The 21162-nt window shown below is 39.2% G+C and overlaps 1 protein-coding gene across 2 annotated transcripts in view; it reads left to right on the forward strand.

The window, feature by feature from the left end:
• Window positions 1-21162, forward strand: part of ATP8A1 (ATPase phospholipid transporting 8A1) — a 215409-nt gene that overhangs the window by 21796 nt on the left and 172451 nt on the right. For both annotated transcript variants that reach the window (XM_006209780.4, XM_072944648.1), the window contains exons 2-5: window positions 8881-8995; window positions 10366-10465; window positions 11440-11538; window positions 17386-17431. In XM_006209780.4, coding sequence (XP_006209842.1) covers window positions 8881-8995; window positions 10366-10465; window positions 11440-11538; window positions 17386-17431 — 360 coding nt within the window. The remainder of the gene's footprint in view (window positions 1-8880; window positions 8996-10365; window positions 10466-11439; window positions 11539-17385; window positions 17432-21162) is intronic.

The following is a 21162-nucleotide window of genomic DNA, read 5'->3' on the forward strand; positions in this document are numbered from 1 at the left end:
ATATTTTGAAGGAGAGATTAGCTTGATAATCTCTGGGGATAGGATAGGGTGACGGGAACCATCTAAGTGACTAGTATTGTGCTACATTGCTAACATAATTATTTAACCCTCATATTAACCCTGTTTTTACTTGAGGAAGCTGAGGTCAGAACATAAATTAATTTGCCCAGTGTTATGTAGATGTGTCATAATCCAAATCTGAACATACATCTGATACGTTGAATGAATGAATGAGCAGGTGAATGAACTAACAAACAATGGATCTTACTGATTGGGTTGTGATATTTATAATGAGAAATGAGAAATTTCAGAGGTGATATTTCTGCTATAATTGTACAAGAGGGCACAAAGCCTTTCACTTTAACTGTTGAACATTTTTCTTCTGTGCTACATTGTACTGTGTGCACTTAATCCCATGATCGTGAATCTGGGCAGAGGAAGAAAGGACGACTACGTGTCAACACACTGTATAACTCGTAGACGTTGGTCGGGGGTGGGTGCCAGGTGGTTGCTGGCAACAGATGATCGTCACCACTTATCTTTTCAAATGGGGAGATTGAGCCGTCATCACAAAGCACCCTTTGACTTTGTGCCTGTGTTCTGACTGTCGATTATGTAAAGCAGCGGTTACTCTGAAACATCTGGCTCAAGTAGGGAATTTTTTAAATTTCCCTTTTCCGAACAATTGAGGTATTGGCTTTTTTCTTCCTGATGCCTAGCGGAAAGTAATTTCACCGGATTTTAAAGGTGAAAGAGAATTTCAGTTTATTAGCCTGCCTTCCTCATTGTACCAGGGAAGGGAATCGGCCCCGGGAATTACGTGCGCAAGCTCAAGTGAGTAATCAGTGGAAGCCTCAGCGCTCACCTCACGACTGCTAAGTGGGCTTAATGATCAAACGCTGCTAAGGGAGGAAGGATGCTTGTTCACTTCAGGGCCGTGACTGAGATGCTGTCTCATCAGCATCTTATGTTTTCTTGATAATGGAAATTACTGTTGGAAGCTGAAATGGTCAGCAGGACGATGTTGCTTCTATTTCCTTATTTAGTAATTCAAAGTAATCTCTTGTTGGAAGTGATGTGTCTTTACTTCCCCATGCTGAAATCGCTGATCCTTCAGAACTCTAGAAATCGCATTTGGTCATTTTTATAACTAAGAATGCAGAATTTGGTCTGCTGAAGTCCCTGGTTTTGGTGTGTGCTTAGAAAATACTAATTTTATCATTAATTGAAGTAAACCATGATTCAGAAAACAACTGCTTTTCTGCTGGGGTAAATAACAGTTGAGCGGGTATTACAAACACAGAATATGGGATTTTCAGTATACCTGGAGTTGTGAATGGCTGCATCGTCGATGCCATTTGGCCTTTGTTCTCCTTACTCATTTCAGTAAAAAGCAGCCCTGAGTAGTTTATCTGGGGAGACTGGCTTGATGCTGGCTGGTCTAAGACATTGTGGGCTTTGGAGGGTACAACCCTGGAAGCAGCAAAGATGTTTTGGAAGCCTCTGTTGAGCCCTTGCCCATTTCTGATCCTTAAAGTGATGGGTGAGTAAAGGCAGCTGCAGAGGTCTGCTCTGTAGAACTTTCAGTGTCAGAAGAGTAATGATGCTTTAGTGGGTGTCATATGCCTGACTGGGCCTGAGTGATTCTCCTGGAGATGTCTGAACATGGTGAAGAGGTGTGTATCTGGTGGCATGATGGTCATCGATTTGTGTGTCTGTACTTTGGGGCCATATTGAGATGCCCCCAAGAACTTGAAAAGGAGGGGAGTGAGCTTGCCCTCTTATCTCTCTGTAAGATCAGCACACGATAGAGCAGAGTCACCTGCATGAGGGGCACATTTATTCCTATAGGCTTGCAGGTTAGGATGATAATCCCAATGGCAGATTAAATGTCAGCTTGAATTTGGAGATGGTCTGGAAACGGGTGAGTTGGAGAGTTGAACACTGAAGGGACTCTTCTTGGCTCTGTGGAGGGAAGAGAAGTGCTGACTGAGCGATCTGAAGTATCATGGCCCCAGTGCCAATGTATTCCAACAGACTTTGAATTTTTTGGTCCTATGACCCCTGTTCCCTGTTGTGGGATTGGGTAGCTCAGGCTGTTATGGCCCGACGCCATTAGACTCAGGACAAGAGCCCACTACCAGTGGGTTTCTTCAGTGCTCACCAGACACCATCACTTGGTCCTTCAACTTTCTGCGGTGGCCAGCAGGGGAGAATTCAACTGATGAGGGGACTTCATTCACGCTGGTTCCCATGGCAATTATTTCTTGTCATAAACTTACTCATCGTCATTTTGAATTTCTGCATCAATCTTGCAGACCTGGATAACCTGTGTCTACTTCTAGGAGAAGGATCTGTTCTTGATACATTGTTAAACATGTTTTTGCTCACTTGTTAATTCATCATACACTGAATGCTTACTGTGAGCCAGGGGCAGACTATTCAGATAACTCTCAGTGTAACAGGGGAAGTAGATGAATTAACAATTACAGAATCACCACTCTGGACATTATGTGGGAGGCAGTGTGCTAGCCTCCCATTTCTGTAAGGTTCGACATGTGAATTTATCATTATTTACTCCTATTAACTCTATAAGTAAAATAGATAAGTGTAATACATTTCTACATACTTAACAAATGTTAGGCATTTTGTTAAGTACTTTGCATAAGTTCTTCCATGTAATACCAACTATTCTGCATAAAGTGTCTATAAAATTTTATAGACTAGGAAACTGAAGCCTAATGAGAGTAAGTCACTACTTAAAGTCACATTTTATTCTTGGCTTTACTATTTACCAGATTACTGTCTGTTTGACAGTATCTTAATACGGGGTTTGAACGTGTTCCAAGATGGCTTCAGAGTTCACTCTGGACCATCTCAGTCCTAACCTAGTGAGGGTGGGTCACTGAGGGATCCCAGAAGCAGTCACCCAAACCCCTTGAAGTCCATTTCCATTAAATGTGTATCACATGACTTCTTTGTGCAACCGTTGTGCTGGGAGAAGCTGCAAGAGAGAGTCAAGAGTGTAATTAAGATATGTTTTTTTCTCTTGGTGAACTTCACTTTTTATATGACTTAAGGATAAAGAAGCCTCATCTGACCTTTGGGGAGGACCTGTGAGAACTGTTAATGGATATGTGGCCTCATCCTCCATTGTGTCCCATGAGGGGATGACACACGAGCTGGCTCGGTTCTCAGTTGTCCTTAGAAGTCAAGACAGGTGGATTAAGAGCTACTAGTGAATTTTAATGACTTATGTGACCAGGCTCTCTAAATTACTAAACAAATCCTAAACTTCATAGCCTCCCTCCTTAAAACAAAGGGCTGACCATGTATGAGAGGGAGTGATGAGTATGCCATCTAAGTTCTGCCTCCTTTGGGGCAGAGTAGGGGGTTCTCCCTTCGGTTATCTTTGCCGCCCCTGCACATCAGTCTCTCAGTGAAGGCATCGCCCAGGTGTGAACACAGAGCTCTTCCTGTGGTCATCATACGATGTTGAAGGGGGCGAGATGTAAAGGAAATTTTTAAAACAGAAAACGAAGCATAAGAACAGAATTGTCTGGTGCATATTGAGTGGCTGTCGTGTTGAATGTAGGGGATGTGTTTTCACCTTTAACCCAGAAGTAGTATGAGATCAAAATTGTTGCCCATCTCCCCCACAGCACTGGTCCACTAATTTCAGTAGAAGGGGCTTGTTTCTTTTCTACACAGAGGGAGTCTGGATTGATATGTTACCCATATGTCCAGACCTAACCTGTCTGCTTCTACAATGTAAAGTAAGAGTGCATTGAAGATTCCAATGATCATAGTTACAAACTCCCACATTCCAAACTAGTAAGAATGCCGGTCTTTCCCAGATGCCTCCACGGAACACTTCTAAGTCTCTCTGGGGTTAGGTGCATTCACTCAGATCCCCGAGGATCTCTGGGGCTGCTGTGCCTGCTCACTGCCAGCCTGCTGCCACCTACTAAAAGTAAACAAGGAGTTGGGTGCACACACACAAGGTGGGACCTGCAGCTTCTGGCATTTAGACATCCTAGAAGTGGGCCTCAGGGCCTGTGGGGTCCCTCAGTCCCTGCTGATGAAGGATCCTGTGTGGCTGGGCCCACTGGTGCCCTGAGGAGACAGGGCAGCAATGACCACCAGCTCCTATTGCCCCCCTCCTTGCTTCAGTATCACACCTGCCCAGGGCATCCAGCTGCCAGAGCCCCAAGGTCCTGCTCCACAAAGTCAGCAATATTCTACAGCTAGAACCAACCTTTTAGTGATCCTCCTCTTTTTGTTTTTCAATCCTTTAAAGTCATTTTTTAAAATTGAAGTATAGTTTATATACTATATTTTAATAGACTTTATTTCTTTAGAGCAGTTTCAAGTTTACAGCAGAACTGAGCAGAAAATACAGAGTTCGCACATAGCCCTCCCCACCCACACGTACATACTCCCCTACCGTCAACATCCCTCATCAGTGTGACATATTTGGTGCAATCGATGAACCAACATGGGCACGTTATTATCAACCAAAGTCCATAGTTTACATTAGGGTTCACTCTTAAAGTTTTACATTCTATGGGTTTTGACAAATGCATAGCGACATGTAGCCACCACTACAGTATCATACAGAATAATTTCATTGCCCTAAAAATCCCTTGTGCTCCATCTTATACAATATTACATAAGTTATAGGTGTAAATATAGTGATTCACAGTTGTTAAAGGTTATGATGCCCCATTTATAGTTATTATAGAATATTGGCTGTGTTCCCTGTGTTGTACAGTATGTCCTTGTGGTTTATTTTATACCTAAAGGTTTTTACCTCTTAATCCCCTACCCCTAAATCACCCTCCCCTCTTCCCTCTCCCCACTGGTAACCATTAATTTGTTCTCTGTGCCTGTGAGTCTGTTTCTTTTTTTATTATTTTCACTAATTTGTTGGATTTTTTTTAGGCTTCACACATAAGTGATATCATATGATATTAGTCTTTCTGTCTGACTTTCTTCACTTAGCATAATACCCTCCAAGTCCATCCATGTTGTTGCAGGTGGCAAAATTTCCTCCTTTTTTATGGCTGAGTAGGATTCTATCATATATATTTACCACATCGTCTTTATCCAGTCATCTGTCAGTGGGCGCTTAGGTTGCTTCCATATCTTGGCCATTGTAAATAATGCTGTGAGCACTGGGGTGCATGTATCTTTTTGAATTAGCGTTTTTGTTTTTCTCAGATATATACCCAGGAGTGGAATTGCTGGGTCACGTGGTAGTTCTATTTTTAGTTTTTTGAGAAACCTCCATGCTGTTTTCCACAGGGGCTGCACCAGTTTACATTCCCACCAACAGTGTAGGGGGCTCCCTTTTGTCCACGTCCTCACCAGCATTGGTTATTTGTGTTCTTTTTGATGGTAGCCATTTGACAGATGTGAGGTAATATCTCATTGTGGTTTTGATTTGTGTTTCCCTGATGATTAGCGATGTTGAGCATCTTCTCATGTGCCTGTTGATGTCCCTACTCTTGAGAACAGGTCAGCAGTCTAGATTTTTCCCCTCGTTTTGGTGAGTTTTCTCTTTAGAGGTCCCTTACTATCAGATCTTGGTGAGGGTCCTACCAAGCCCCTTGGATTTGTTTTAATTACGCTGACTCCCATTTAAGAGAAGAAGTGATTCCAATCCATTTGTCCTAGGAGGGTCCTTTCCCCATAGGAATTCTTGAATGCAAATTAGTGTGTGAGGAGAAGAGGTGATTTCCAACTCCACCTGGCAGCATTTGAGACCCCACTACAAGAGGGAAGTGTCAGATAAGGGGTGACACCTCATTCCTCAGCTGAGCACACCCCAGGGCCAGGCCCTCAAAAGTTCAGTTATGTCAAGTAAGTGCAACTTGAGGACACCAGTTCTGAGCAGAGAGCTGGTTTCCCTGAGGCCCTTTGCCCAGTTGAGGTGCAATAAACAATACACTACAGTCTTTGTGCTGTCACTAAGGAAAATCTGATGAAAGATTTTAAAGATTTTTTGATACTAATATGCCTCTATTTGATAATCCATGACTTCCTCTGTTCAGGCTGCTGTAACAAAATACCATATGCTGACTGGCTTGTGAATAGCTGAAATTTACTTCTCACAGTTCTGGAGACTGGGAAATCCAAGATCAGGGGCCTGGCAGATTTGCTGTCTGGTGAGGGCCAGCTTCCTAGTTCACGGGTGGCTGTCTTCTCCCAGTGTCCTCATGTGGTAGAAGGGAAGAGGAATTCCTCTGGGGCCTCTTTTTAAAGGGGCACTAATCCCACTTCTGAGGGCTCCACTACCAGGACCTAATCACCTCCCCAAAGCTTCTCCACCTAATACCATCATATTGAAGGTTAGGATTTCAACATATGAATTTTGGAGGAGCCATGAGCATTCATTCTATAGGAATTCATATGTGAATTTTTTTTTACTATTTTTTTATGGAAGTATAGTTGATTTACAATGTTGTGTTAGTTTCATGTTACAGCAAAGTGACTCAGTTATACATACATATATTCTCTTTTCAGATTCTCTTCCATTATAGGTTACTATATGCTATTGAATATAGTTCCCTGAGCTGTACAGTAGGACCTTGTTTATCTGTTCTGTATATAGTAGCTTGTATCTGCTAATCCCAAAGTCCTAATTTATCCCTTCCCCCTGCCCTTTCCCCTTTGGTAACTGTAAGTTTGTTTTCTATGTCTGTGAGTCTCTTTCTGGTTTGTAAATAAGTTCATTTGTATTATTTTTTAAGATTCCAAATATAAGTAATATCATATGATATTTTTCTTTATCTGACATGATTCACTTAATATGATCATCTCTGGGTCCATCGATGTTGTTGCAAATGGCACTATTTCATTCTTTTTGTGGCTGAATAATATTCTTTTGTATACACACTATAGCTTCTTTACCCAGTCATCTGTCGATGGACATTTAGATTGCTTCCATGTCTTGGCCATTGTAAGTAGTGCTGCTGTGAACATTGGGGTGCATGTATCTTTTTGAATTAATGTTTTCTCTGGATCATATATGAATTTTTGACTATATATACTAGGGGGAAATCTTGTGTTGTACCTAAAACACAGTGTAGTGACAAATAATTATTACCATAAGACTGTGGGCAAAGCTGCTAATGTGTCTAAAACTGCAAAATAGTATAACAAGGAGGGAAGATATAGCTCAGTGGAAAAGTGCATGCTTAACGTGCACAAGGTCCTGGGTTCAATCCCAGCACTGACATTAAAATAAATAAGTAAATAAATCTTAATTCCCTCTCCCTGAAAACAAAATAAACAAACAAACAAAAAATAAATTAAATATTTTTTAAAAAATAGTATGACAGTGCTTAATTTGGAGCCATGTGACTCCAGAATGATGAGTATAAAATGTGACTCTTGCTCTGTGCCTCTCTGCTTGGAAAGCTCTCAGTGGCTCACGGCCAACCAGAGGATACGATTCAGACTTCCTCACAAGCATGAGCAGTCCTCTGAAACCTGGCCTGTGTGGTTTTTCAGCACTGCATCTCACCTGTCCTCACCTTGCCTTTTGTGTGTTCTTTAGGATGTTGCTTACTTGCCCTGTCCCGGACACACTATACTGTTTTCTCCCACTCTGGTCCCTGTGCTCATGTTGCCCACCTTTGTAGAAAGCCAAGGTGATGTTCTGGTTTCCCAGAGTGACAGAGCCCCACAGGCACTTGGCTGTCCTTAGTGTCTTTATCAGTGGATGGAGAAGCATTTGCCTCCCCTGAAAAAATTGGCCACATACCCACTCCTTTGCCCTTCAGTTTTTATTTGGCAAACAGTTATTGAGAACCTGCAGTTTGTTATTATTGATGTTAGAAGAGGGGTAACATACCAGCTTTGGCCCATGGAGCTCCCCTTCTGGTAGGGGGAGATTGACTCAAGAAGGCAGTGCCACAGCTTTCTGGTAAGTGTTTTGCTGGAGACAGGAAGGTGTAGAGGCCTCTAGGCTCATAGAGGAGGTGCACTGACTTTAGCACCAGAGAACACTCCAGAAGAGACCCCATGTTGGCAGGTCTTTTAGGAGTTGGCACTGGCTTGGCAGAAAGGAGAAGAAAAGTAAGTGTTTGAGATAAAATGCTGTTGGTAACCCTTTCTGGGAAATGGGCAAGGGGTTGCTTTAATCAAGTCTGATTCTCACTAGAAGGTAAAATAAACTATTTAAAATTTTATCTTTTCTCCTAGAACCTGTATGTATTTTTAAAAGTGTTATCAGCATTGCAACAAGATGTGACCCAATTGAAATTGTATCTATTTGCATTGTTTCAGTGATTGTGAGGTGACTTGAAGTGATGTTAAGAAACTTAAAATTCATTTGTGGACATAAATTCTAATTACTAAGGAAGGTTAAGATGATCATAGTTAGATCATTGTGGTAGTTGCTAATTTAAACCTTAATGTTTCTCTTTCTGTCTGTATCCAAAAAAAAAAAAAAACAGAAAAGCCTTCAATGTGTAATCTTAAAATTTCAGAATATGTTGTAATTACCTCTGTCTTGTTAGTCTTATCTAAAACTAGATCGTAAACCATTTTAAACTTTTGTGTTACTTTTAGAAATACTCTTATGTAGTAGAAGAAAACCAGTTGAACAGTTACGGGGCCAGATGAATACAAACTAAAAGTTGATGTTGCTGCTTTTGAAATGAGTTAGTTGCAGATGACTATTAAATGCTGCCGTTTAAATTTAGCAGAACCGTTAGATGTGGGGATTTTTCCTTTTATTAAACAGAAACAAGACCAATAAGGGGGAAGCATCTAGCTTTTCACAGATTTCAGTTTCTAGAATAGCTAAGAAACGTGGTTTTGGTCTGCATGATGAAATGAAACCGAGCAAGAAGACTGTCTCTCTTTCAGGTTATGAGAAGACCGATGATGTTTCAGAGAAGACTTCCTTGGCTGACCAGGAGGAAGTAAGGACTATATTCATCAACCAGCCCCAGCTGACAAAATTCTGCAATAACCACGTCAGGTAGGAACTACCTGAGAGTGCCATGGGGACCGGCTCTCGCCAGAGAACTCTGGCAGAGCATCTGCCCTGGCCCACCAAGGCGAAAGTGCTGGCAAGGAACTTTCACTTAAACCAGTTTAGTATTTAAGAGCTTACTGGAGGCCGTGTGAATCAGCTGTGTCTCTGCCTCTAGCCAATAAGGAGATGTTAGTAAGAGTCTAGAAGCAGGAAAGAGCAAAAAGATAAGCGGCTACACTCTGCCACTTCCCCGTATAGTGTCTGAATAATGAGAGCGGTTCATGGGTGAGTGCCTTTGTTTCAAACCTGTTAATAGAACCATGAACTACTTTTGGAGGGGGGGGGGTTAGGTTTATTTATGTATCATTAGTTGGTTTTTTTTTTTATGGAGGTACTGGGGATTGAACCTAGGACCTCACGCTTGCTAATGAGCACACCCTCTGGCACTGAGCTACACCCTCCTCCTCTGTGAGCTATTGTTTTTGATGAACAAGTTTTAACCTTTTAAAAGAAGTTTGCAGTTCTTCACTTAGAATTCCTTTTTGTTAAATAGCCTTCAAATATTGGCTTTGGATATTTGCAAAATTCAGTGTGGTGTCAAGGAAGGGAGGGCTCTGAGAATTACTTCACTGGTGAATATTTTCATTCCAACAATAATGTAAAAATATTGCTGTTTAGGTACTAGTCACTAAGTGGCCTCTGGAACCAAGAGAACAGCCCCCTGCCCCGTGTCAGCCCAGTGTTTTTCCAGCGATAAAATTCCTAGATTTGTGAAGTGACCATTTATAATTAATATTTACACCTTCAAGTTCTGGAGTAACTTTTCTGAGCTTGGGAAGTGTGGCATGTGTCCCTTTAACCTCCTTTCTCTTTAATTAACAAGAGGAAGGTTGGAGGTTTGATTGTGGATGTGGCTGGTGTGTTGAGTGTGGAGTCCTCGCCATGTTTCTAGAGGAGCCATGAAGAAAAGTCAAGCAGAACCCAGAAAATTCCCCATTCCTCTGCAGTTAGCCAGGGAAGCCAGCTCTAACGTTTCTGGTCCTGCTCAAATTGCTGATTTATTTTTTGCAATATATTGTTTTCTATTAACATTATATACTATATTAACTGAAGTTGTTCTTCTTTGTAAGCAAGCTACTGCTAGTCATGTTACACTGGATGATTGGCCAAAGAGAGCAAAAGACATAATGCAGAAAATTAAACTCTTACTATTTAGACAGTTCCTTTCATTCAGGTAAATAAATGATCATTTGCAATATTCTCCCAATTAGAAACAGAGGGCAGTTTTTCATCATCAAAATTTTCATACGATGATAACAGAATTTTGTCAGGGTGGAGTAATGATGTGTGCTGCTGTTCACTTTGTTTTCTAGCACTGCGAAATACAACATAATCACATTCCTTCCGAGATTTCTCTACTCTCAGTTCAGAAGAGCCGCGAATTCATTTTTTCTCTTTATTGCACTGCTTCAGGTAAAGTCATGTCATTGTAAAACGTTAGTTCAAGGTCATGTGTTCAGTTATTAATAAGTATTTTTGTCAAGGGCATGATCAATCTTCCAAAGCTTATCCAAACACAGAGAGATAAGCTGGTTTGGGTGAGCATTTCCAACTCCTGCCGCAAAGCCTGCCACGATACTGCTACCTCGTCAAGCCCTTTCATTCAATCAGCTTATTTTAAACATTCTGTAAATTCGATGTGGCAAGCACTGTTCATTTTGGGTGGTAAAGGAGGATGGAATCTTTTTCTTAAAACATCAGCTTATTTTAATAACAGTAACATTGTCAATTCTGAACCTTAGGACATAAGCGTTACCATTTTAAAACCTTTTTTGTTTTCTATTTGGGTTAGTTGTAATCAGAAAACATGTTTTATTTTATTAAAAGGTGGTATATGTTTATGTAAAAAGATAAGAAAACACAACAAACCATAAAGAAAAAGATTTAAACTCTTATTATTCCACCACCCAGAGTCAAGTACTGTCTTAAAATTTGAGTGTATATCCTTCTAGCCTTTTTTTTTTCATCCCAAGCATTGTTAACTGACTTAGTTTATAAAAAGAGGATCACAGAGAACATTTGTCTTAGCATCTGCTTTGTTATATAGTAATGTGTGGATATTTTTCCAAGAGATTCATTGTATTTCTAAAATATCAGTTTTAATGGTTGTATGAAATTTTAGTATATGAATATACTGGAATTTAGTTAACCAGTCTCCCCTTGTAGGTGTTAGTCCTACACACAACTGTTTGCTATGAAGCTGATTAGCATCCTCTTTTAGCCACTTATTAGATACATGCAAATTGCCTTACCCAGTGTTATTCTGCCAGGATAGGGAAATCAATGAAGTGTATCTTAAGAAGCACTAAGAACTTTGTTGTTTTTAAATGTATTATAAACTTTTTAGTTCTTACTGAATTTTATTTTTTATTTTTTTCTTCAAATAGCAAATACCTGACGTATCACCAACAGGTCGCTATACAACACTGGTTCCTCTCTTATTTATTTTAGCTGTGGCAGCCGTCAAAGAGATAATAGAAGATATTGTAAGTATTTATTTTTTTCAGAAGTAAATGTGACTCTGTTATTTTTATATATATACTTTGAAATATTAGTTTCTTTCTAAATTAAATACCCATTCAGCTTAAAAGAGTTTTAAAATATGCTCCTACCCTTGGAGTTAATTCTTCTTGATTTCTATAGGAGTAATATTACAGAATGCTTATTACAATGTCCTCTTATGTTTATACCTTTGTAGTGAAATAAATTCATTTGAATGTAGTAATTGGCTTGGAGAGAAAAATGTATTTGCACATTTTTTTCAATTACACTCAATTTTCAATTTGAACGTTATTTCAAATTAAACAGTACCTCCAAGTTACCTAAATGTAAAGTTTTTTTATATCTATTATTTTTCAATGTATATACCATAGTTTTCCCTTTATTAAGTACCTTTGATTCCTGTTCGTCTCATTTTAGTAGTTCTAAATTTCCCTTTATGAAAAGAACGTAACAGCAGATTTGCTATTTTTATTATTCCATAGTAGAGAAAAGGGGAAGTCAGTAACTACTTCAGTCAAGGAAGCTAATATTTTTTTCTATGTCCTTTAAATAAATATATTGCCTGTCTGAAATGACCTTCTGTCAGGACTCAAGCAAGTCAGATGGTAAGGCAAGGAAAGACTGAGGCATTCTTTAGAAAGCTCTGACTTTTGGGTTGTACAAACACCTCTATTATTTTTGTAAAGAATCAAATTGGATCTCATGAAGAACACATGATCAATAGCATCACTGGCCTATTAGAAATGGGCACACTGACCATGCAGATCATCTGCCTCAAAGCTATCCAGCTGTCTAGGAGTGCAGACAGAGGGTGTGCATGTGTGTGCGTGTGTGTGCACATGTGTGTGTGAAACATAGGCCTCTTGTTGGAAGTGGCATACTTGTGGGGACCACTAGCTAAAAATTCAAGGGACTCTCTTCTCACCCGCATCTCTCCACACAGACATGCCATCCTTTAAACTGTGCTTGGACTTGGCAGTCCATAAAGTTTGGTCTTTACTACAATTTTGTCTCTTTCTTTGCCTTATGTATTCCCTTTTCTTTCTTCATTAACTTAATTTTCATTGAGCATCTGTTATTTACTAGGAGTTGTGCTGTTGTTTCTGCAAATTTTTTTTTATTTAATTCCTTCGATAATTTTGAAAATTGAATATTAACCCCATTTTAAAGTTAAGGAAGCTGAGGCTTAGCGAGGTCATGTAACCTGCACAAGAAGTCGATGGAATCAGAATTCCATCCCATCTTCCTGTGTATTATTGTGGTGAGTCACCAACAATAATGTTGATAACATTTATTGAGCTTCTGGGTTCCATATACTTGTTATATGTCCTTTTCATTTGTTAAATCTTAAAACAACCCTTTAAAGGATTGTTAATATTATCCCCATTTTATAGATGAGGCAGGGGAGGCACAGAGGGGTAAGGTAACTTGCTGGAGGTCACAGAGCTCAGAACTGAGCTGTGAGAATTCAAACAAGGCAGTTTGGCTCCAAACGCTGCCTTATAATCACTGCTCTAAACTTCCTCTCAGTTTTCTTTTCTTTTCCCTAGTGAAACTAAAAGCTCTTCAGCCGTGGTTTCTAGTACTCCTCTCTATGAAAATACATAGTAAATAAAATGGTACCCAAGAAGTTTGGTTGTTTTTAACAGAACTCTTATTGACATCATGTAATAATTGAATACTTTAGAAAGCAGCTTTTCAGGCAGTTCATGAAGGATGTAATAATAATATTGTGGGGTAAGAAGAGTATCATGTGAAGTAGTTTTCCAGTAAAATCAGTGCTAAGAAATTGACTAAAATGTTTTCTGAGAATGGTTTGATAAGTTTATATCAGCATAAGGTGACAATGTTTGAAATGGTACTCCCTAGAAAAGGAAAAAAATAAAACAATAGTTTACATAGTTGGACAAAGAGTATCTCTTTCAATAATTATAATTAATACATAATTTGTTTATTCAACAAAAATATATGAAGCAGTACTTAGGTACCAGGCATTCATTAGGAATTATATTAGGATGTCTTGCAAGTTTTTGTCCAGGCAGAAGGAAGGGCAGGAGACGCCATTGTTCATGTAGTTACTCAGGGCTGCAGCTAAGTCAGGGCTCAGCTCTGTGGAATATCGGTGGTCACCAGGACAGAGGAGGAGAGAGATGGAGGTCTCACTTCTTCTGCATGTTGGCCCAGAAATGGTACATATCACACATATGCTTACAGCGCAATGTTAGAACTAGTGACATGACGAAGGGAGATGTAATCTCAGTCCGTGGAATTAGAGGAGAACTAGATATTGGTGAACCTAGTAATGTCTACCACTCTTACATCAGTGAAGAAAACAGAGCCTATATTCTAGTAAACCTTCCTTCATATTCTACTAAACAGCAGTTTTAAAAAATTTGTAATGAAACAGTAAGAATTACCTAAGACTTGACCACCCCAGTGCATTTTAACTCTTGATGCTTTAGACACCATCACATAACATGATTTCCTATTTTTATGTGTAAGTAACAAATAACCTAATGCTTATTTGAAAATACTATAGAATTATTGGAGAACTCTTAGTTTAAAAAAAATCTGCATCATGTCAAATGCCAATTCTTATGGTAAGAGTCAAGGTTGTTCATTACATTGTTAATATTCATCATAAAAATCATGCCTTCTTTGCTATACACCTGTTAAGTTAAACACTGATTTACTTTATTCATTATAAAACAAATATTTATTTAAAGTCTGCAGTGTTCAGAGACAAAATACTGGGAATACGCCAGTGAGTAAAAGTAGCCATGATAGAGCTTGCAGTCCAGGACAGGGGGCAGACATTAATCAAGTAACCACATCAACTGTTACTAGGATTAAATGATGCCCTGAAGTCCTTAGAGCAATGCTAAGTGTGTGGTTAGTGCTGAATGAATGTTAATGATGTTAATCATCATCACCCAAAGATCTTTTTGACCAAAATATGTTAAATGAATTGGAAGGAAAACAAAAAGAATTTTGGTAGTAGTTGGTAGGAAAACATGAAGATGTCTTAGACTTAAGTGTTATTATAAAGATAAAGAAATATGGAAAAATGATATATATTTAGGAGTAATATTGACAAGACAACACTATCTGGCTTGCTATATACTCTACGTATTTTATTTATTTATTTATCTAATTTTTTATGTTATTAATGTTTTCTCTCCAACCACTGGAATGTAAGTTCCATGAGAGCACGAGTTTTTGTCTCTTGTTCATTGCTCTATCAGTAATAGTAACAGGGCCTGGCACATAGTGGTTTGTAAACATTTATTGGGAGAAGAAATGTATTGGATAGGAGTGAAAGGGAGAGAACGTACTTAGGACTCTCAAGTTCCTGGTTTGTGCAGTTGAATGGTATATGGTTGCATGTCTGAGACAAGTACCAAGTCTTGGGGCTTATAGTCATAGGTTGCCTTTTGAACATAGCTTGCGATGCCTTTGAGACTGCCAGAGGGAGCTGTTAAGGAGACAGCTGGATGTGACTGGGGCTCAGATGAGAGTCTTGGCTGGTATATATTTAGATGATGGTTGTCATTGAAATTGCAGGTATGAATGATCAAAGAGAGTATAGAATGAGAAGCAGAGAGGGCCAAGGAGTGAGCCTTAAGGAAACCCATCACTGAGAGACAAGAAGGGGCCAAGATGCAGATGGATCACCTGGGCAAGATGTCTTAGGAAATGCCTAGAGGGGAAGGGTTCCCAGGAGGAAGGGGTGGTCAGCACTGCATGCTTAAGTACCCTACAGTTCATGGCGGTCTTTATACAGTAGAGTTTATTGGAGCACTGTCAATCAGATATTGATAATAATAAATAATTCACGAGCTCTCAGTGATACTGAGTTCTGATTGCACGACAGTAGAGGCGTTTGAGCTCAGAGGATAGCTGTATTAATTTTCTGTGAACTATTCATTTTAGAAGGAATGATGATCTCTTTAAGATACAAAGTTTTTTTTTGTTTTTTGGTTTTTTTTGGCGGGGGTTAATGATAAGATTAGAATCTACCTCTCTGGGTTGGATCCTCATGTATCTTCAACACAATTGTTTCTTGACAGGTAACTCAATTTATTTTGTGGTGGGAAGGGTGAGGAGGGGAGGCTTCTGTACAAGAATTCTCTACAGGTGGAAAGTAATGTTCAGAATCTCCTTAGGTTTCACTAAGATTAAATTTCCAGTTTCAGTGGAATGTTTCATTAATTAGCTTTTATTTGTCTCCTTTAGTTGGAAGTCTAACCATTGTCTATCATAGATGTGATTGTTCTGAAATATTTGCACTGCCTTCAAATATCTAAATTTGCCTTGGACTGTTATTTTCGACCAAAATTTATTTTGGGTTACTTTCTAATTTTCTTAAGATCTTGATTAACAACAATTACAAAAAAAATATTTTAGAGTTTATCAATCATGGAATCTTCTCCACTGATGCTACAAATTTAATAGAACTTTTAAATTTTATTTAAGAACATTTGCTGGCAGATCATCTGCTTTTGGAAGCAATAATTTGCGTACTAAAAGTCTGCATTATTACACCTTTATTAGTGAGTGTTTCATTATGAGAAAGAACTGTAGTGTGTTCCTGCATGTGGATGTGGCAAGAATCATTTTCAGGAAGCCTCCCACAGAGGCATTCTGAATGCCCTATTTGCATTTTGTGCAGTTCAGTGGCTGATTGTTTGGATGAACTGAGTTCACACTGCCAGCTATTATGCCTCTCCTCGTGAGCACTGCCGGGTCTTGGAGTGCTAATCTACAAGCCCAGGCTTTTCTCTTGAAAAGTGTTTTCATTTGTGCCCTGTGATTCTAAAAACCATGTTTCTTCTTGGACGGGGGACTTAGGAATTCATTTGTTTTACATTCGTGCCAACCCACCTTATAGTTGGGAGTGTGCAGCTAAATCTGACCCTGGGCTTTCTGTGATAGAATCTTTGATTGGTCACACTCAGCACTTTTGTGCAACGTCAGTAGAGGCTGACTTGTTACACTCGATGCTGCGAGTTCAGACGGAAGCCATGGAAGACCTCTAGTTGAACCACAGAGAAGATAGCTTCTTCTCGCCACGCAGATCCTCACCTTTCCTCTGACCTTCCCTTTCTCTTTCTTGCTGCTATAAAATCTTGGCTTATGTGACTCTTCAAACTCACCCACCTAGACTTAGACTCACTCACTTGTTTACTTTTTAATTTTTTCGTGGTTTGGAGAAAGAAAAATGAGGTTCAGTGACTTATGATGGGGGAGGCGGGCTGTGGAGAGCAGTGGAGAGAAGCAGCTTTATGCAAATGGTAGATGTATTTGGTTCTAGTCACTGACAGACATCAACACGTCATTAAATGATAGAGGATGTACTCAGCTTAATTGGATAATGAACTTCATAAGAAACAATAATTCTGTGCCATTACTAAATGGTAGTTACTACAGATGATTCTCTTGGGCAATCTTCTTATTTAAGCAAGTTATTTAAGACTAAATCAGCCTTTCAGCTCCATCTTTTCTAGTACATTAGTATTTGTAAAACTTTAATCTTACGCATGTGATAATGTCATATCCTTCCGAGGACCACACACCTATACTCCAAGAAGAGGACTAGCATATAAAGATGCTGTGGATCACACTTCCAGTTTTTAAATTTCTATATACCCTCTGATTGCTCCCCTACCACACCCCTGGCATGGGAACTTCTACAATTGATATGGACATGAAAGGATAAAAGCCTTGAGAAACAGAAGTTAAAAGAAATCTCGGTTTTGTTACAGGTGCTATTTTGTTTTATTAATCTCATACATGTTTTCACAGTTTTTGTTTTTGCTTTTAAACTTTAGAAACGACATAAAGCTGATAATGCAGTGAACAAGAAACAGACACAAGGTAGGAATTTTATATTTTGTTTCCTGTATCTATCAAATACGCTCATGATAATATGTACAAATCACTTCAATTACATATATTCGTGGAAGAGGGTGAGCATCACATCCATGTACTCTGCCATCTTGGCAGTCCCCCACAATGAAGAATATTGTGTATCTCTTAAGTTTTTGTTCCAGGGTAGATTCTTGCTTTGTAGCATTTATTAGCATGACACTTAAAAATTCAGATTAGAGTGATTTGCAGGGTAATACTTTTTGAAAAGTAACATTTTTAATACATTTAAGTGCCTCATAGCAATGTACTCACAAGTATTGTCCATAAAATCTGCAGTTGTTTTTGACAGTGTTAAAGCAGAATGTCTTTATTTGTGTGTGTGTGATCTGTAGATATTACCTGAGATAAGATTTATAGAAAATAATCAGATATGATGTTTCTTTGGTGGAAGGCATTTTGAAAGCACTTTGAGTTATCCTGGACTTGGAGATGATATGTGCTCCTGAAAGAAATAAAACAAGTAAAACCAGGCCAGCTGCTGGGAAGCACATCTCATTTTGACATGGCTTTTTTGTTGGGGATCTCATTTTGATGGAATCAAAACCAAATGACGTTTGATGCAAGCAAATAGACCATTGTGCTCTCAATTTAAAAAAAAAATTACCCAGAAGCATGGGAAACAGATATCTCATCCCTGAGCTCGCCCCACCTGAGAATCTCATCTCTCTCTCACCTGCCCTTTTGTGATGAGGATGAGCCATGTCTGCCTAAATGGGCTGGTAATTAAAACAGTATTTTTATACAGCATGACTGTTAGGGAACCCTGTCAAAATGCTCTGCCTCTTTTCTCACCATCTTCCACCAAAGGGATTATCTGCTGATCTATGATGCATTTGAGGAAGGTGCATTTATTAAAACATTGCCTAATAAATCAACTAAATATTTACTGAGGTTATATTTATTATGGGACATATGAAAAAGTGTAAGATGGGAACTATTTAAAAGGTAAAACAATATTGTGTGAGAAATGAAGGGTTTGGCTGACATGATCTCAGTGTCTCTCGATTTTTGTGGCAAACAGTGGTTCCTGTGTCAAATGTTATATGATTCAAAAGAAGGAGAGAGAATCGTGGGGCAACTTGAGCTAGATCTTGAATTCGAGGAAAACTTTAGATGAGCAGAGGCCCCTGGGGAAGACATTACTTGTGTTGTTGAGTGAGAAGGAGGGAGAGAGATTTTCCTGAACGGAGATGAAAAAGGCTGCTGGATTGCTTTGCTGAACCACTATTAGAGTGGAGATATAGGAGATTTATAGCAAAGAAGAGCAAAGACATGATTAGAAATGTAGGCCAGGGTCAAATTTTACAGGGCTTTGAATGCCAAGCCAAGGAGATTCCAATTTGTCTTATGTATGCTGAGCAGCTGTTGAAGGTTTACAAGCGAAAAAGAGACACTAAGAACATGCAGATTAAAGCTGGAGAGCAGAACAAAAGGGAACCGGGGACTATCAGAAGTGTGGGGACTAAGCTGCTCCAGGAGTTTGGGTGGGAAGGGACAACCCCAGCTAATGAACGGGGAAAAAACCCAAGTATGTCAGGTACTGGTATTTTTGGTGATGTGCAATTTTTTGTGTTTGTTGCCATGTTGCTCAGAATATTCACTAACAGCTTTTGAACTAAAAATATGTAACTATTTTTTCCCAGTATGTAATGTGTCTTGTTCCAGCAGGCTCCTGTCCTCAGGGACTGGCATTCACTTATTTTCAAGTCTTGGCCCTAGAAGTCGACGTTGTACTGGTGAAGAGTCACTGTCATAGCCAGGATGATTTTAGGCTACTCCATCCTGTATTCATGGGTTCTCTGGTTTTCCAGACACTTGCCTACTCCCAAAAATACTTCCTTTTGTCTACTCTTCAGAGAAAATATTCTTTCTTGGTTACCATTCTTGGTTCAGCAGTTCATTGTGGGCTGACAGGATTAGCTTAGCCCTATGGCTAGAAATGAAGAATAGGCAAGTGAGAGGAAAGGCTTCTACAGTATTTAAAACTCATGTCGAAAATAAACTATCAGGGCCTACATGTAAAGACCATTTTAAGTCAGCAGAATTCTTAGAAATCCCATGTCTAAGAAACGATGGCCTTAGTTTGATACTTGAAATTGTTTTCCAAGAGAAGGGAATCACTTTTTTCTTTGCCTAGATCAAGTATTGATCATCTTTTTAGTTTTGCATTTGTTAGGAGATAACAGAAATGTTCATAGGATTTACAGGGTGCTGTTACAGGATGCTGTTTGCGGTCAGATAGCTCTAATTGCTTTATGTGAAAGCCATCTGTTGTCATTAGACAAGAATGAAATTCAGTTTGCTTTCCTGAGTTAAGGCAGCAATGGGTGTAGGAGTGGAAAGGGGGTTACTTTTGGCAGATAATTAATTTTTGACAGACATTTGAAGTATTTAACATAAAATTTTATTTTCTAAATGTTTACCAAGACCATGCAGTACATAAAAGGACGCCTTTCCCTCGGACTCAAATGTTAATCTGTCTACATTCTTAGAGAAATGATTATCTTCTCTCCTTATTTTGATCTGAGGCACCAGAGAGTGACTTTTCTCTGTCATTCCCTCGTGACTTCAGAAATATAAATCTATAATTTCATGAACAACATTTTCAGCCATTTAACTGTGAACTGGTACCTGTCTGATGCCTCTTCTTCACAAATTAATGAACTCGATCAGGTGTTATATTATGGATTCTGCAGAAGGCAGGTCCACCCTCTCCCTCATCTTTGTGTCCGCACAGCTGTAGCATCCGCCCCTTCCTTAGCAGGTGCTCTGTGTGAGTGAGTTAACCATTCTCTGTATAGATACTGCAGTGCAAGTAAGAAAGCAAGAAGAGAGCAGAAATGAAAAGCGCCTTCTTGAAAATTCATTATCTAGGGTGTGAGCAAGATGAAAAGCAGTACTTTTTAAAACGCTGTGTCTCAGACTGTTTCACAGGCACTGATTTCAAAAAGAGAGAAAAAACTAATACAGTGGAAGTTCTTGCTGCCTCTTTACTTTCTCTGTTGAAGTCATTACATCATCATTTTAGTCTGCTCTGCCTCCTGTGAACACAGTATGTATCCATCTATTACTTCTGTTACCCGAAGCCTCAGAGCACTGTCATATTCAGAATGCCCTGGCTTTCCTGGCATGTAAACTTGCCTTTATTTTTTCCTGATTGCTTCCTCAGTATTTGAACTCACAGTATTTGACATACCCTCCTCCATGTGTCTACACACACACTGGAGGCAGTCTCTCAATGTATTCCTGAATTGCTTTTTTTTTTGCCTAATCTGGCTCTGCAGAAGTTTGTAAATTATACACTGGTAGTTATCATTATAATATGTATATTGAAGCCAATCCCTGTATGAATGTGTTGTGGATTGAGCTACTTCTTTTATTAAATTATAAATATATGCCTTTTTTAATGAAATACTATTATGGCCAGCATGTCAATATTTCAAGTGGAATGATAGATTTGCATAAAATCACAATATGGAGGCCTGGGAAAGGATAAGATTGAGGTACAGACTAAGGTAATTGCGATCTGAAAAACTGAAATTAAAAATGCCTCTTAGTGAAGTAAGTTTGCTTTTTTAAAATCCCAGGCTTGGATATTTTCTCTGAAGGTTGGTGTGCATACCTTCTGCAGGGGCGCGTGTCTGGGAGATGCCTGTGACCTCTGGCAGCATATCAGT

Source organism: Vicugna pacos, chromosome 2 (genome assembly GCF_048564905.1).
Source record: "Vicugna pacos chromosome 2, VicPac4, whole genome shotgun sequence".
NCBI lineage: Eukaryota > Metazoa > Chordata > Mammalia > Artiodactyla > Camelidae > Vicugna > Vicugna pacos.